General features: G+C 39.8%; 1 protein-coding gene across 1 annotated transcript in view; it reads right to left on the reverse strand.

Moving 5' to 3' along the window:
- COL9A1 (collagen type IX alpha 1 chain) overlaps nucleotides 1-13,791 on the reverse strand; it is a 102,827-nt gene that overhangs the window by 49,092 nt on the left and 39,944 nt on the right. Inside the window, exons 20-25 of the mRNA XM_054983926.1 lie at nucleotides 13,217-13,270; nucleotides 8,281-8,334; nucleotides 4,306-4,359; nucleotides 3,570-3,623; nucleotides 3,301-3,354; nucleotides 1,701-1,754 (exon numbers count right to left, since the gene is read on the reverse strand). Coding sequence (XP_054839901.1) covers nucleotides 1,701-1,754; nucleotides 3,301-3,354; nucleotides 3,570-3,623; nucleotides 4,306-4,359; nucleotides 8,281-8,334; nucleotides 13,217-13,270 — 324 coding nt within the window. The remainder of the gene's footprint in view (nucleotides 1-1,700; nucleotides 1,755-3,300; nucleotides 3,355-3,569; nucleotides 3,624-4,305; nucleotides 4,360-8,280; nucleotides 8,335-13,216; nucleotides 13,271-13,791) is intronic.

The following is a 13,791-nucleotide window of genomic DNA, read 5'->3' on the forward strand; positions in this document are numbered from 1 at the left end:
CTCTGCTGGTATTAAACTTGATTCTGTTTGAATCTAATGTTGGGAATTTGATTCCTCTTTGATTCTATTGAATATTTTTTCACATTTTCTCACATCATCTAATTTAGAATGCTAGATATTGATTATTTTATGATGATGCATTTTAAAATTGTTACAATATTATAAGTCACTGGGAGTCTGTAAATCAAATAGATGGGTATAAATACAGTAACCAGTTAATAAATGCAAACATAAGAAATAATAAATTAGTTCATCAGTGAACAGATTTCATTCTCTCAGGGTATTTTTCATCACAATTGTATCTGAATAATCATGAGCTTTGTATTTCAGACGTTGCATGGAGGCAACTGAGCTATTCTTTTGAGGAACTGTTTTTTTTAAAACAAAGCATCTGCCATTAAATTGGTGGTTGTACTGATAGTGCAATCCTAAGAAGAGTGACTCCAGTTTAAGCCAATTGAGCCAGTTTGGTGTAGGGGTTAAGAGTGCCGGGACTCTAATCTGGAGAACCGGGTTTGATTCCCCACTCCTCCACTTGAAACCAGCTGGGTGACCTTGGGTGAGCCACAGCTTCTAGGAGCTCTCTCAGCCCCACCCACCTCACAGGGTGATTATTGTTGTGGGGGTAATAATGACATACTTTGTAAACCACTCTGAGTGGGCGTTAAAGTTGTCCTGAAGGGCAGTATATAAATTGAATGTTGTTGTTGTTATTATTGTACTGTTAGCATGTAATCAGCACTACACTTTTGTGGTACACTTTTTGGTTAAAATGTAGGTCCTGCTATTTTCATAACTATAGAGAATAACAAAGAGAATTATAAAAAATTAGAAACTAGAAGTTGGATGCACTGGAAAAGTTCACAGAAGGAGCTGGGGGATTGGATCTTTCCCTTTCTTAAACAGCCTGCCATTTATCCTGAAACTCCTCTCTGAGGAGAACTTACAAGCAAAATGCACCACAGGACAGGGGGGCTGCAGCAACAAAAGGGAACCAAATAACAGTTCTCCCTTTTGTCTCTTCTGCTGACATGAGGAGGTGATTTTACTGAATTTCTCATCATTCTTGCAGCTCCCTATCCAGTGAGATTTTCCTGGTCCTCTGGGAAGAATTTCAGTACAAAACAACAAAGCAGCAGCAAGAGGAAGGAAGAGGGAGATCTGCTTTGCCAACACCTTCTGCATACTCTTCTGGTAGATCCAACCCCGGGTTAGGTACTATACTATCAGTGCGAGCCTACACAGTTGTTCCATTCTAAGCCCATTGCTTTCAATGGGCTTACACTAGATGCATCTGATGAGGAGAGCTGTGGATCTCGAAAGCTTATGCTACAATAAAGTGGTTAGTCTTAAAGGTGCTACTGGACTCTTTACTATCTATGATATATGCTACTATAAAACGGAAGAAAGCTTCATGATCAACAAAAATCCTTCGTGGGCACATTAACAGATTCTTTGAATCACAGTAATAGTATGCCTGAATGTATTCTTATAACAGCAAAAAAAGCAGTTAACAGGATAATCCTAAGGAAATTTCATGGTGCTGCTTATAATCTCTAAATATCCAGTCCACCAATATATTTCTTTTGTGTGCAACCATCTCTACCACTACACTAAAACATAGGACCAATAAGTATCTGACTTCAGTTTGGTCTGTGAACTAAACCATGTTTTATGTTTTAAAGGCAGAACATACTTACTGGCAGTCCTTGAATTCCTATATCACCTGGAGGACCTGGTTTTCCTGGTTCACCCTGAAAGAAAATGTTTTTGGCATTAGTCAAATGTTAATCAGTAGTGATGTAAATGACTAGTTTTACTTCAATATAAATATATCAATAGAGATAGGGGTGGTAGGTGTGCAGGTCTGGTGGGGAAAAGAACTGAAAAGAATACAAGCGGATTAAAGAGTGAAGAAATACCCAAGGAGAATCATCACTAAGCTACATGGACTCTTTGATAGGTATGGAAAGCTATACAGTTTACGGCAAGGAAAGGAAGATACCCGCCCTCCCCAAACCAAGGGTGGCCTTGTGCTTATGACCTAGTCATAGTCACAATATCAAGAGACTATAGAAACTAGTGAGAACATAATATGCAAGATGCATGTTACTGAATAATACCAATGGTCCATCTAGACCAGCATTCTATCGAACATCATCCAGACAGATATCCTGTGAAACTCACAAGCAGTGAGCACCTTTCCCCTGTTGTATTTTCCCAGCACTGGAAATCTGGTAATCTATACAAGCAGCAGAATTAGGAAGTAAATGGGCAGACAGAGGTGATAAAATGGTAGAATGGAATGTACCACTTCTGATTGCAGCAAAAGGATTACATTTTTGTTAAAATCCCTCGTTTTAATAATCCCCTGCAAGGGGGGAAACTAGTTCAGCTTGTGAAGTGCTAGGTTAGGTCTTCCTTACAGACATGCTGATGTTTTACAGGGAGTATTTATACAAGGTACCATTAACAATGTGATTCTATACCACTGCTGTCTGAAATGGTACAGTCCATTTTGCCACCTCAGAATTCTATCCCATCATTCTGCTGCATGTGTAGAGGTGGCGTGTTTTGTGTTCACCCAGTATATCAATCTCATCATTTTAATGCCAAAAAATATGCAAACATCAATGCATAGAGATTTTAAGTGGATTTTTTTACCCTTAAGATGGCAATTAGAATGACCTAATTAAGAGGATGCAAGACTCCAGCCATTGAAGCTACAGTAGTAGAGTTTGCCAAGTTCATTTTTTGTTTCCTCTTGCTGTCTAGGAATTTTCAGTTATAAATTAAGACAACAGGATCCAACCCATGCCTAAATACAATGAATATTCTGATCCTAAACCAAATAATTTCTGTCATTCAGAACTGGCCAGAAGCTTTCTGGTCTAATACTTATTTTGTACCTTATTGTCTGGTTTTATTTTTTCAGGCAACAGAAAATGGGAGGAGCAATGAAGAGAGACAATGACAGACCACATAATCTACAATAATTTAAATGAAGGGGACATCATCCAACCAGAACAGGTAGCCCATCATCCCATCAAACAAGAGCATCACAATGGGCATTTTAGTGCTCAGCATTTCTACTTTCTGCCAAGCATTGCACCTTCAGTGTCTTCCTAATTCTATATAAGAATGGGTTTTACTTGATGGAGGTATTCTGTTATCTGGGGTATGAGAATGCTAGGCAGGCAGGAGAAAGGCTTCACTTGGAAGCAAGGCAGAATAAGGAGGAGACAAAACATTTCTAAAGAAAGTTATAATTTAAACATTATTAGATTTAACTTTAAGTACCTTTGTTCCAGGCATGCCAGGGATCCCTTCACGGCCATCAACTCCTGGTAAGCCCTTGAGGAAGAAAAGGCATCTTATGTAACACATGGGTATTATGTTAATCATGCTATCATTAATGCCTTTTCTCTAGTTTTTAAGTAGAAGTAAATGATAGGAATGCAAATTACAGATGCTGCTGCTGCTAGTATGTTGCTAGAAATAATAATAATAAAGACTAATAAATAATATTACTATAATAATATAAATAATAATAATTGCATTATACATACACCTTCTCCTTTAGGACCAGGGAGGCCAGTAATTCCTCTAATACCTTGTGGTCCCTAAAAGAAAAAAATATGTTGAAGGGTGTCAGACACAACAGATCTAAAAGAAACTAATGCCTCTTCTCAAATCCAGTTTAACTGCAATGAACTAAATTGTTTAAATTGATTTCAATGGTTTCAACAACACATAGTAGATACAATATAAACTGTCATCCTATGTACATTTGCTTGGAAGTAAGTCCTACTGTACACAGTAAAATTTACTGTGTTCAGCACAGTATAATAGTAAGAGCACGAGACAAAGAGCTGGTCTGGAATGCCCAGGTTCAAATCCCCACTCAGCGAAGAAGCTCTGGCAGTTATCTTCTTTCAGCCTAACCTAATAGTGTAGTGGCTATCTGCGGTAATGAACTGAAAAATGACCCAAACGAACTGCCTAAAAAATCATAGCGGTTTGTCGCGGTTTGTCAAAAATGCGCTCTGACAATGCGAACCACGAACCAGCTCCGTTCATGATGAACTTCGATTTGTATTTCGCTTTGTGCCCATCTCTAGATGAGAGTAAAATATAAGAGAGGAGAATGATACACGCCGCCCTGTGCTCCTTGGAGGAAGGATGGGATAAAACTATAGGATAATAAATAAATAAAGTTACTTCCAAGTAACATCAAGTTTTTAATATGTGATATTGATGTTATATTATTACTTAGACATTTATTAGAATTCAATAAAAACTTACTCTGTCTCCTTTGGGACCTGTCTCTCCCAGTGAACCCCTCTGCCCTTGATCACCCTGAAAACAAATATACGTTTATCAGCAAGTTCCCTATCCACTTCCTTCTATTTATGTAATACAAGTTTTTAAAAATTTATTTATTTGTGGAAAGCAAACAACCCCTCCAACTAAAAAAAAATGCTGGCAAATCTATACATAAGTGTCTAAAAAAGGTCTCCAAATATCTAAATATAAGTTCATACATAACTGTTGTGTATGTGTGATCATGTTCAAATGTTTATAAGGTCCTCAGTCCAATGAGTTACAAGAAGTGGGCTTTTGTCTTTCCAATGCTGTGATATAAGTCTTTTAGCAACTGTAAGGGCACGGAGGGTCCATTTCCATTGACCATCAGTTAGGTTTCATGAGTCACGGAAATAGTTTAAAAGTACATAAACATCCTCAAAAACAAATGAGTATGCTATGTTGCTGGTTGAATGTTATGTTATTTTTGTTTGGAAAAGTTTAATAAATAAAAAAACAAAAAAAAAACAAATGAGTATTCTAATGCAAAATTAATATGAGTAATGACTTCCTCCCCAAAGGATTGAATAACTGAACATGTCCAAAGCATATGCTTAAGAGAGGCATATTTTAAGTTACAATGCCAACAACTGGACACTGCACTTAATTGTTTACTAAAAAGGTGCTGTCCTGTCCAATATACTCTAAACATAATTTTTGGCTGAATAAGTTGCAGCTTACAATCCAGAGAAGCAACAGATATAAGGCTTAAAGCCATATCTCATTGTTTGGGCAGAACTGGACAAGCTAGCTCACTATTCCATTCATCTCTGAGACTGCATATCATATTTATCAACTAACATCAAATATTTATAAACAAATATTATACATTTTGTTTTCTGTGTTGATTCAATATGTTTCCAGAAATTAGAGAGATTCTAAAACAATCAAAGCTGCAGGGCCATATTTGAACAACAAATGTTGCAATTGTAAATATTACCATTCAGCAAAAGGTGGCAAATCATCTCAGCTGAAAAAATGACCAAAACTCATCACCATAGTCTATCAATTGATCTAAAGTAAAAATCCCCCTCTCTGTCCGTCTTCCATAAGAAAGATTTCCTCTCAATTTTTAATCTAGCTTGGCTCATGTTAGTTTAGCATGTGAGAATGAGTCAAATTGATACTGTCATCATGATATTATATGCCATAGTTCTCTAACTGCGCAAACTGCAAGAACAATTTATTTAATACAATTAAATAAAAGTTATATTGGTTGTTGTTAAAGGCTAGGTCCAGAGACTAACAATTTCAAATTATGATATAAATGGCAAAACAATGGAGTATGATAGACACTTTGTAAATTCCACTCTCTCCCATTATGTCCCCCACAGGGCCTTGCATTTTGCAGATAAGCAGCTTCTGGTGGTCCCCGGCCCGAGGGACATTCAGCTGGCCTTGACTAGGGCCAGGGCCTTTTCTGCCCTGGTCCTGGCCTGGTAGAACACTTTCCCACTGGAGATCCTGGCCTTCCGGCACCTATTACAGTTCTGCATGGCCTGCAAAATGGAGATGTTGCATCAGACCTTTGATTAGGGGCCAGTGTCCCCCTTTCTGACTGCCATGCCCTCCTGCAGCAGCCCCGGATTTACATCATAGCAGTGCCCATGGTCTATAGCGATTTTATAGTAGCCTGATATGACCAGTGGCCCTTGAACTTCTTTTCATATCATCTGGGTTAAGTGGTTTTAATGTTTTTCTTGTATTTTTATTGGAATATTATTAGAAGCTGCCCTGAGCCCACTCATGGGAACGGCAGGCTATAAGTCAAATAAAATAGATAGAAAAATAAAAATAAATAAATAAATAAAATTAACTGGGGAAAGGGAAGAAATCATTCCTTTGCTGTGCAGGAACTGCTCCAAGGGTTTAACTTTTTCTTGCAAACTTGATAAGGATGGCCCAAGCCAAATAAGGCTCATAATACAAATTGCAACTGAAACAAAAAGCTGATTTATAAACATGCTGGGTTTAATTCTAAAACGTGGTGACAATTTTTATAGAAAAGCCCAGAATAACTGCAGCCATCACAGATCTCTCTTTACCATAGGGGGAAAAAAATCTTAGACCTTGATTTAAGATGTTTACAGTTTCTAGTGAGACTAAAGGAGATTATTACTATCTTCCTGGAGAACAGCATTTCAGCTTGATCTATAGTATATGAAACCCCTTTGCAAAATCAAAAGATTGGCACACCATATATGAATACAAACTTTCTTAAAGTTAATGGGGAGCATGGGCTAAGAACAGTGAGGGCCCTGGGGCAAGCTGTCCTCTACCTTCCCTTGCATCGCAGACAACCTTCCCTTGCATCACAGACAACCTAGATCTTGAAAGCTTAGTTTAAGTTTTACTTGGCCCAATGTCTTTGAACCTCTGGCCCTGTTCCAGGGTGCAGCTGAAACAAAACTAAAGAGAATGAAAACAGTGTTGGTTCTAGATGGAGAATGACATGTCTATTAGGAACCAACAGCATATAATGGTGGGGAGCAAGGAACAATATCCTTATGAGAAAGGTAAGATTCTATCTGTATACAGAAGAATGTTTCTGCATGTAGATTAGCCCTGTTGGGAGTGTCAAAGGCTGGAAGGGGAAACCAGGTATCCATATAATCACAGAATCCTAGAATTGGAGGTGCATCTAGGGGCATTTAGTCCAACCCTCTGCACAATGCAGGAAATTTACAAATACCATCCCAACACACACATACACCCAGTGACCCTTACTCCATGCCCAAAAGATGGCAAAACACCATCAGGATCCCCAGCCAAACTGGCCTGGGGAAAATTGCTACCTGTCCCCAAGGTGGCCATCAGCCTTACCCTAGACATGTAAGAAGGGGTCATGAGAACTAAACACTGATGTAATCCTTCCTGCCCTCCCTCTCATGATCTAGGTTCACAAAATCAACATTGCTGTCAGTAGGCTCTTGCTGTTGACAGTGGCCATTTTCACATGCCTTACCAGCTCCAGTATGTTGCACAAAGCTCCCACAAGGACAGCGTCTTCCTGGTGCAATTTCCCAGTTCTTGCGTGAAATCACACCAGGAAGACGCTGTCCTTGCAGGAGCTTTGCGCGACGTACTGGAGCCAGTAAGACGTGTGAAAACGGCCATTATGCGCCAGCACAAATCACCTTCAAAGAAGGGAATGTCTTCTTTTGCCCTGTTTCCTCCAAAGAGGAGCTCGAATACACCTGGGCCAGTGGGGTAGGCTTTTCATTCAGACGACGACATGAAACGCACAAGTACATTTCCAAGTTTTTTTATCAGCGACCATGAATGCTAAAGCAATGTTTCCTAAACGTCTGGTCAATTAGACACACTTTTCTTCAAAATTAAAAATCAGAGGAACACTTCCCTTGCACTTCCCAAAATAGTCACACTTTAATATGCAGGAGTATGAACAACCTGTCCTTGGAAAGTGTGAACCACTGATCTAAGAATGCCTCCTGACTGGAAGGAGGTAATGCTGGAATCATGACTTGAAAATATGCAACAAGCAGCCTCTGCCAAAGCTGGAAAATGATTGCCCTTCTACATCAGGAACAACGGGGTGGTTCAAGCACCCTTGAGGCAGATGAGGCAGAATTAGCTTTTTTCACAGAGGCTGGCTGGAAAAAGGCAAAGCCGTTTGTTTTGTGGGTGAATACTTTGGATTCACAAGAGTCCTTGATTATTATTATTAATTATTGTTATTCAATTCTCATGGCAGACTAGCAGTTTGCTCGCAGCACACTAGATCTCAGTATGCAGAATGGGATTTGTTAGGCTAAAGGCCTTTGAAAAACAAATGATAAGATAGCGACTCCTAAAAAAGGAAGGACAGGACAGCTTGCAGATAGGCTTAATTGTGAATCCCACCTAGAGGTTAACTGCAGACTAAGAAAGCTCGATGACACATAGTGTACTTACAGGTGCCCCAGGAAGACCTCGAGGACCAGGCTCTCCATCAAGACCCCGAGCACCCTACAAAATTTTTTTCAAAAGATTGTTAGGATAGGATATCTTTTAAAAATTGAGCACTTCATTACTCAAAGCAGACAATGAGCAGAGCTGGTAGAAGCCTTCCACATGTGAACATTTTTTTTCAAGTATCCAGATCTACGTTCAAATACTACAGTTGAAAAGACCCCACATTATTTTTAACGTGGTTGCCAGCACCAAACTACTCTCTTATGGGCAGCTCCCATGCCACATTGATATGTGATCCAGAGGCACCATATGGATCACCTAAATAATATAGATAATGCCAAAGATTTCCCTCTATCAGGGCTGAGGACACTGGCATGGAAAGTGTCCACATGATTAAAGCAATTCTGGAGATTATCAATGCAACTATGGAGGCATGACAATCACACTATAAAAATGAACTATGAGCCAGGCCTTAGAATGGTAAGATAACAAAGACTTAGATCCACTAGAGCATTTCCATGCATAGAACAAGTTCCACCTGCTTTCTTGCATCCCCTCCTACTGCAGCCCCAAATGCCACCCAAAATACTGATCCTGGGAACAGAAGCAGCATTTGGGAATCAGGGGAACATTGTGAGCAAAGTGATCAGGTAGGCAAGAAAGTTGCTGGCTGCACACAGAAATCATTCCATCCACTGAAAGACACATGTACGAACAAAAATAGCAGGTTACCATACAACACCAGATGCTGCTTATGAATTATGCAATTCAACCTTCATTCTTTTATGAAGCTGAGCAGGTCAGCAACTGATAGATTCTTCTAAAAATATTTCTTGGTTGCAAGCCATTGTTATCTCTTACTCATTTCCTATGCCTTCCACGTAACACATGAATGAGCTAGTCTACAAAATTATAGCAAATTGAACTTTTGTGAAACTACCATGCAGGGCACAAGAAAAAGAAACATCAGTGATATAAAAGAAAATGTGAAATAATCAAGAAACAGTATCTCAGAGAAAAGTTATACGCATTTAATTTGATGGAGTCACTTGAGTAAATGGTAGGAATAATGATAACTGCAAGTGTGATGAGTCAAGAAAATAAGTCTGCTGGCTTCAATAACAGAGTTTCATTCTTGATCAATAAAAGACTCAGAGAGCTCAAGAGGAGTCATTTGACACACAGCTTTGAAAATCAGTAGAGTAATTTTGATTTCTTTCTAGCAACACACAGGTCTACTAAGCACAGTATAAAATACGTGCTATATATCTTACAGTGCTATCCTAAAGAGAGTTATTTCAGTCCAAGCCCACTGAAATCAATGAACTTAGACTAGGGTAACTCTACATGGGACTGCACTTTCGATCTCCTAACATAAAAAAGTAGCTTCCTCCTGGTGTTGAGATACTTGAAACACGGGAAAGCCACAAGCAATAAAATACAGAATTGTCTGTATCTTATCTTCTGGGGAGTAAGAGTCGTGCAAAAATGTATTGCTGTAGGAAAGTGTCCAGGATACAGGCCACTGTCAGAATACAGGCCAATCCCTAAAGCAGAGGTTCCCAATGTGTTGTCTGCGGTGCTATGGCATCTGCCAACACCATCCTGGTACCCACCAAGTGTTTTTAGAAAAAGGGTGGGGCCAAGTGGAACTTCTACCCAGTATGATTTCTGATTGGCCATTGGAGATCAAATTGGCTGTGCAGATTTTTAAAAATTGCTTCAGCAGCAGCTGCCACTACAGCTCATGGATCGTCATTGTTTGACTGAAGATAAGCGGTGTGTAAGCAAGAAAATGCTTTTAAATGAAATCCTGTTAAGCAAAGCTTCCGTCCAAAATGTTGAAGAGTTACTATTAGAGTTACGCATAATCTCACTCCCTGACATTTTGTGGTTAGTGTCGCCTCCTACGGCAGCCATTTTGGGGTTGGCACCACCTCCTGCAGTAGCCATTTTATGATTGGTACCCACCACCCTATATCAGAATTCCAAAGGTTTGCACAGCCTCAAAAAAGTTAGGGACCTCTGCCCTAAACAGTTGAAGTTAAAAAAGCACAATCAATCTACAAACAAACCACAGAAGAACAGGATACTGAAAGATGCAAGACTGTTCTGTAACCAGGTTTACACTTGACAGATGACTACACAGGGATCAATCACAGGTTTTTTGGGATACCATTAAGGATACCTGAGGTTTTACCAAAGGTTTTCTTTCATGGTTTACTGCTGGTATAAGAGTTCTTGTTTGCCCAGATAAGGAATCCAGGAATCAGGATCTCTCTTTATTGTCTGTGATAGCAATGCACTCTGAAAATAACCTACTTTTCATACTCAGGATTAGAGATGGGCACGAACAGCAAATGAACAAAAAAAAAAGGCCACGAACAGCTCAATCTGCTGTTTGTGAACAAGCTGTTCGTGAGGCCCCATTCTAAACAAACACGTGGTCGTTGCAAGCCTTGTTCGTTGCTGTTCGTCAAGCCAGACAGTCTGGCACCTGCAATCAATTCCCCTGGCAATTTAGGTAGGGATTGTCTGAACTCTGTCTGAACTCCTACTGTTGCCCTGAAAACCCCAATCTAAGCCCAATTTAGCTTGATAGTCTAAATTCTAGCCTATCCTTCACTTCCTTTCAAGTGTGGAGCTCCAAATTTGTTACAAGGGAGCAAAAAGCAGGGGGGAGGGGGGCTCCCAGCTCTGGCTTAGTTTGCAGACAGTGGAGAGGGAGAGACTGTTGGCATTTTGATAGAGAGAGTGCATTGGCGCTTGAATTTTCTTTGTGTGTGGTGGGATAGGGATCTACCCCTTCAAGTTCCAGGGCTGCTGCCAGGCTCTGGGGCCAAACTATGATTTATTATTGATACCTTTCCTGGTGTCTGCTCAGGTCAGGTTTCTGGGAGTGGTGCAGTAGGGATCTTGACCAAACTTGGATGATGGCTGGAGGAGAGCCTGCTGGCCCCCATAAACAGCCAACCACAAACATGTTCATGAACAGGGTCATGTTCGTGGTTGTTCGTGAGTCCCTGTTCGTGGATGACAACGAACAACGAACATCATGTTCATTTTTTTTCCTGTTCCCATCTCTACTCAGGATAATATCAGTATCACTTATATGAAAATCAATGCAATATAAGTTAAGCATATTCAGGTCTCGCTGCCTTCTCTGGGAGAGTTACTTCTTTAAATCTTTCCCAATTAAATAAATGAGAATTAAAAGGACTTAACTATAAACAAAGTAATAAAAAATAAATGTCTCTTGGATCATGTCCATGGTGGTGACAGTCAAACCTGAAGTTCAAAGAAGTAAAAAGCTCCTAATTAATTAGGGGGTCTTCTTTTAATCAAAGTCAACTTTCACTTCTAATCAGAAATTGCAATGGCTTAAAGTGTCATAGCAGATTAATATCTGTGATGTGAGAGGAGAAGTAAACAGTAGATTTGTATGTGACACTGCTTGCTCTACGAATGAAGTTTCTTGAGTTTTGTTTTCTATAAAAGTTATATGTTTCAGACCCTATTATCATTGGGAGCACAGTGCAAGGAGAAGTTGGATGGGATTTAAGTCTTCTCTAACACTTCAGTTTCCCATTTTGAAATAGTCCTGGGGAGCCACTATTTGTCCCACTGGGGCAAACATACAGCTACGTGCATCAGTACCTGTATGTTTATCTTAATAGGCCATTTCAGTTTGAAAAACGGGAGAGGGGCCTAAACGCAATCAAAGTTGATCCCACCTTACATATAGTTTTAAAAAAGAAAACAACTTGGAAGCCCATTCATAGAATCCCAACCATCACATGTTCAAGTCAACAGGATATGTGTGCTGTCGAGTTGCAACCATCTTATGGCAACCCCAGCAAGGGGCTTTAAAGCTTGTGAGAAGATGAGGTGGTTTGCCAATGCCTTCTTCTGCAGAGTCTTCCTTGGTGGTTACCCATCCAAGTACGGACCCTGCTTAGCTGCTGAGATCTGACAGGATTGGGCTATATCGTCGTGTCTTCCCTCTGCAACCATAAGCAGCCATGCATTATCAATCTTCTTTTTGCACTTCAAAATGAAACTCCAGAGAGCTGTATTCTCCATAGATGCTTCAAAATCCAAGCAGCCTTGGAAGTTTTACTGAAAGGCAGGCTATAAATACCTTAAACATTCAAATTTAGAGATGAGTTCTGAGGTGAAGAGAAAAAGTAGCTGAAAGGTTGAAAATAAACTTCTCATAACAGCATTAAGCTATTCTGAATTCCTTTTATAAGGCATGGTTTGGATCATTAAACATATTCAAACCCTGTGTTTCTTTTCCACATTCACCCTGATTTAGTTAGAGGCATGCACATCCCTAACAATGAGGATCTGTGTGTGTAAACTAGTGCTACCATGAAGGGTTCCTAACTAAATCTGGCTGCCCTGCCTGTAGTTGTTATAGCCCTGCTGAATATCTACTCAGTCAGGGGAAGAGAGCTGGAGTTCCCCCTTCCTGGCTGTCTGTCCCCCGATGGCCAATTGACCCTACTGTCAATTATTTGACTGGGGATACTCGTGTGCAGCTAAATCAGGGCCATTCTGTAACCAATCTACCCATGTTACTAATATATTTCAGGGAGAGCTGGATACCAGCCCAGCATCCAGATTAAGAATATGTTTTATTGATCCAATTACATTCAATTATGCATGTAACACTACGAGAATGTAAAGGATCAAAACCTGGATGATTCCGGGTCCCAAATTTTTATAGAAAGGCCAGAGCTACACATCCTCCTGACTAGAAATACATCTAACAAAAGCACTATAGCAGAAGATAGACAAAGTAATGAAACCAAACAAAATGGATTAAATTTTTTTCATTTTTCCATTGATAAAATTCTGTGAAATGACTTGCTTCATCAGCAGGCTTGACAAAACATTTATGAATAACAAAGGCACCATTGTTCATACTTACTTTATCTCCTTTGGGTCCCAAAATGCCAGTTATACCTCTTAACCCTTGAGGTCCCTGAAAATATAAAATATATTGTGACCATGTACTCAGTGCACCTTATTAATTATATATACACATTAGTTTTCAGACCATCTTTATTTAGCAGTCGCAGAGTTTTTCCCTTTGAATGCAATATTAAAAGATCTTAGCTACTAAAATTTACATGTTCTCTAGAACTGCACTAAAATGAAGAACAGAAACTAACAATACATCAGTGATTGTTAGTTCAGGTCAAGCAACATTTCAGTAATCAGGGGAGTTGCAAGGACCGGAGGGAGAGGAATAATACGACCCCCCACCATTGGCTAGTAATTCCCTTTACTTTGTCCATTTGTCTAATAATCTGTTCCTCTGTCTTGGCCACCCAGCCAGTATTCCCTCCCCATGCCAATTTCCTACCCTCCTCCCTTTTCATCTTTTGGAAGATCAAGGGCCAAGGTCGCAAAATGGTCTCACTGTCAGCTAGGCTGGATGATGCTCACTTTAGCAAACAGAAGAAACACTCAGAAAACTCCTGCTGCAAGCAACAGGACTTG

Source organism: Eublepharis macularius, chromosome 1, assembly GCF_028583425.1.
Source record: "Eublepharis macularius isolate TG4126 chromosome 1, MPM_Emac_v1.0, whole genome shotgun sequence".
Lineage (NCBI taxonomy): Eukaryota > Metazoa > Chordata > Lepidosauria > Squamata > Eublepharidae > Eublepharis > Eublepharis macularius.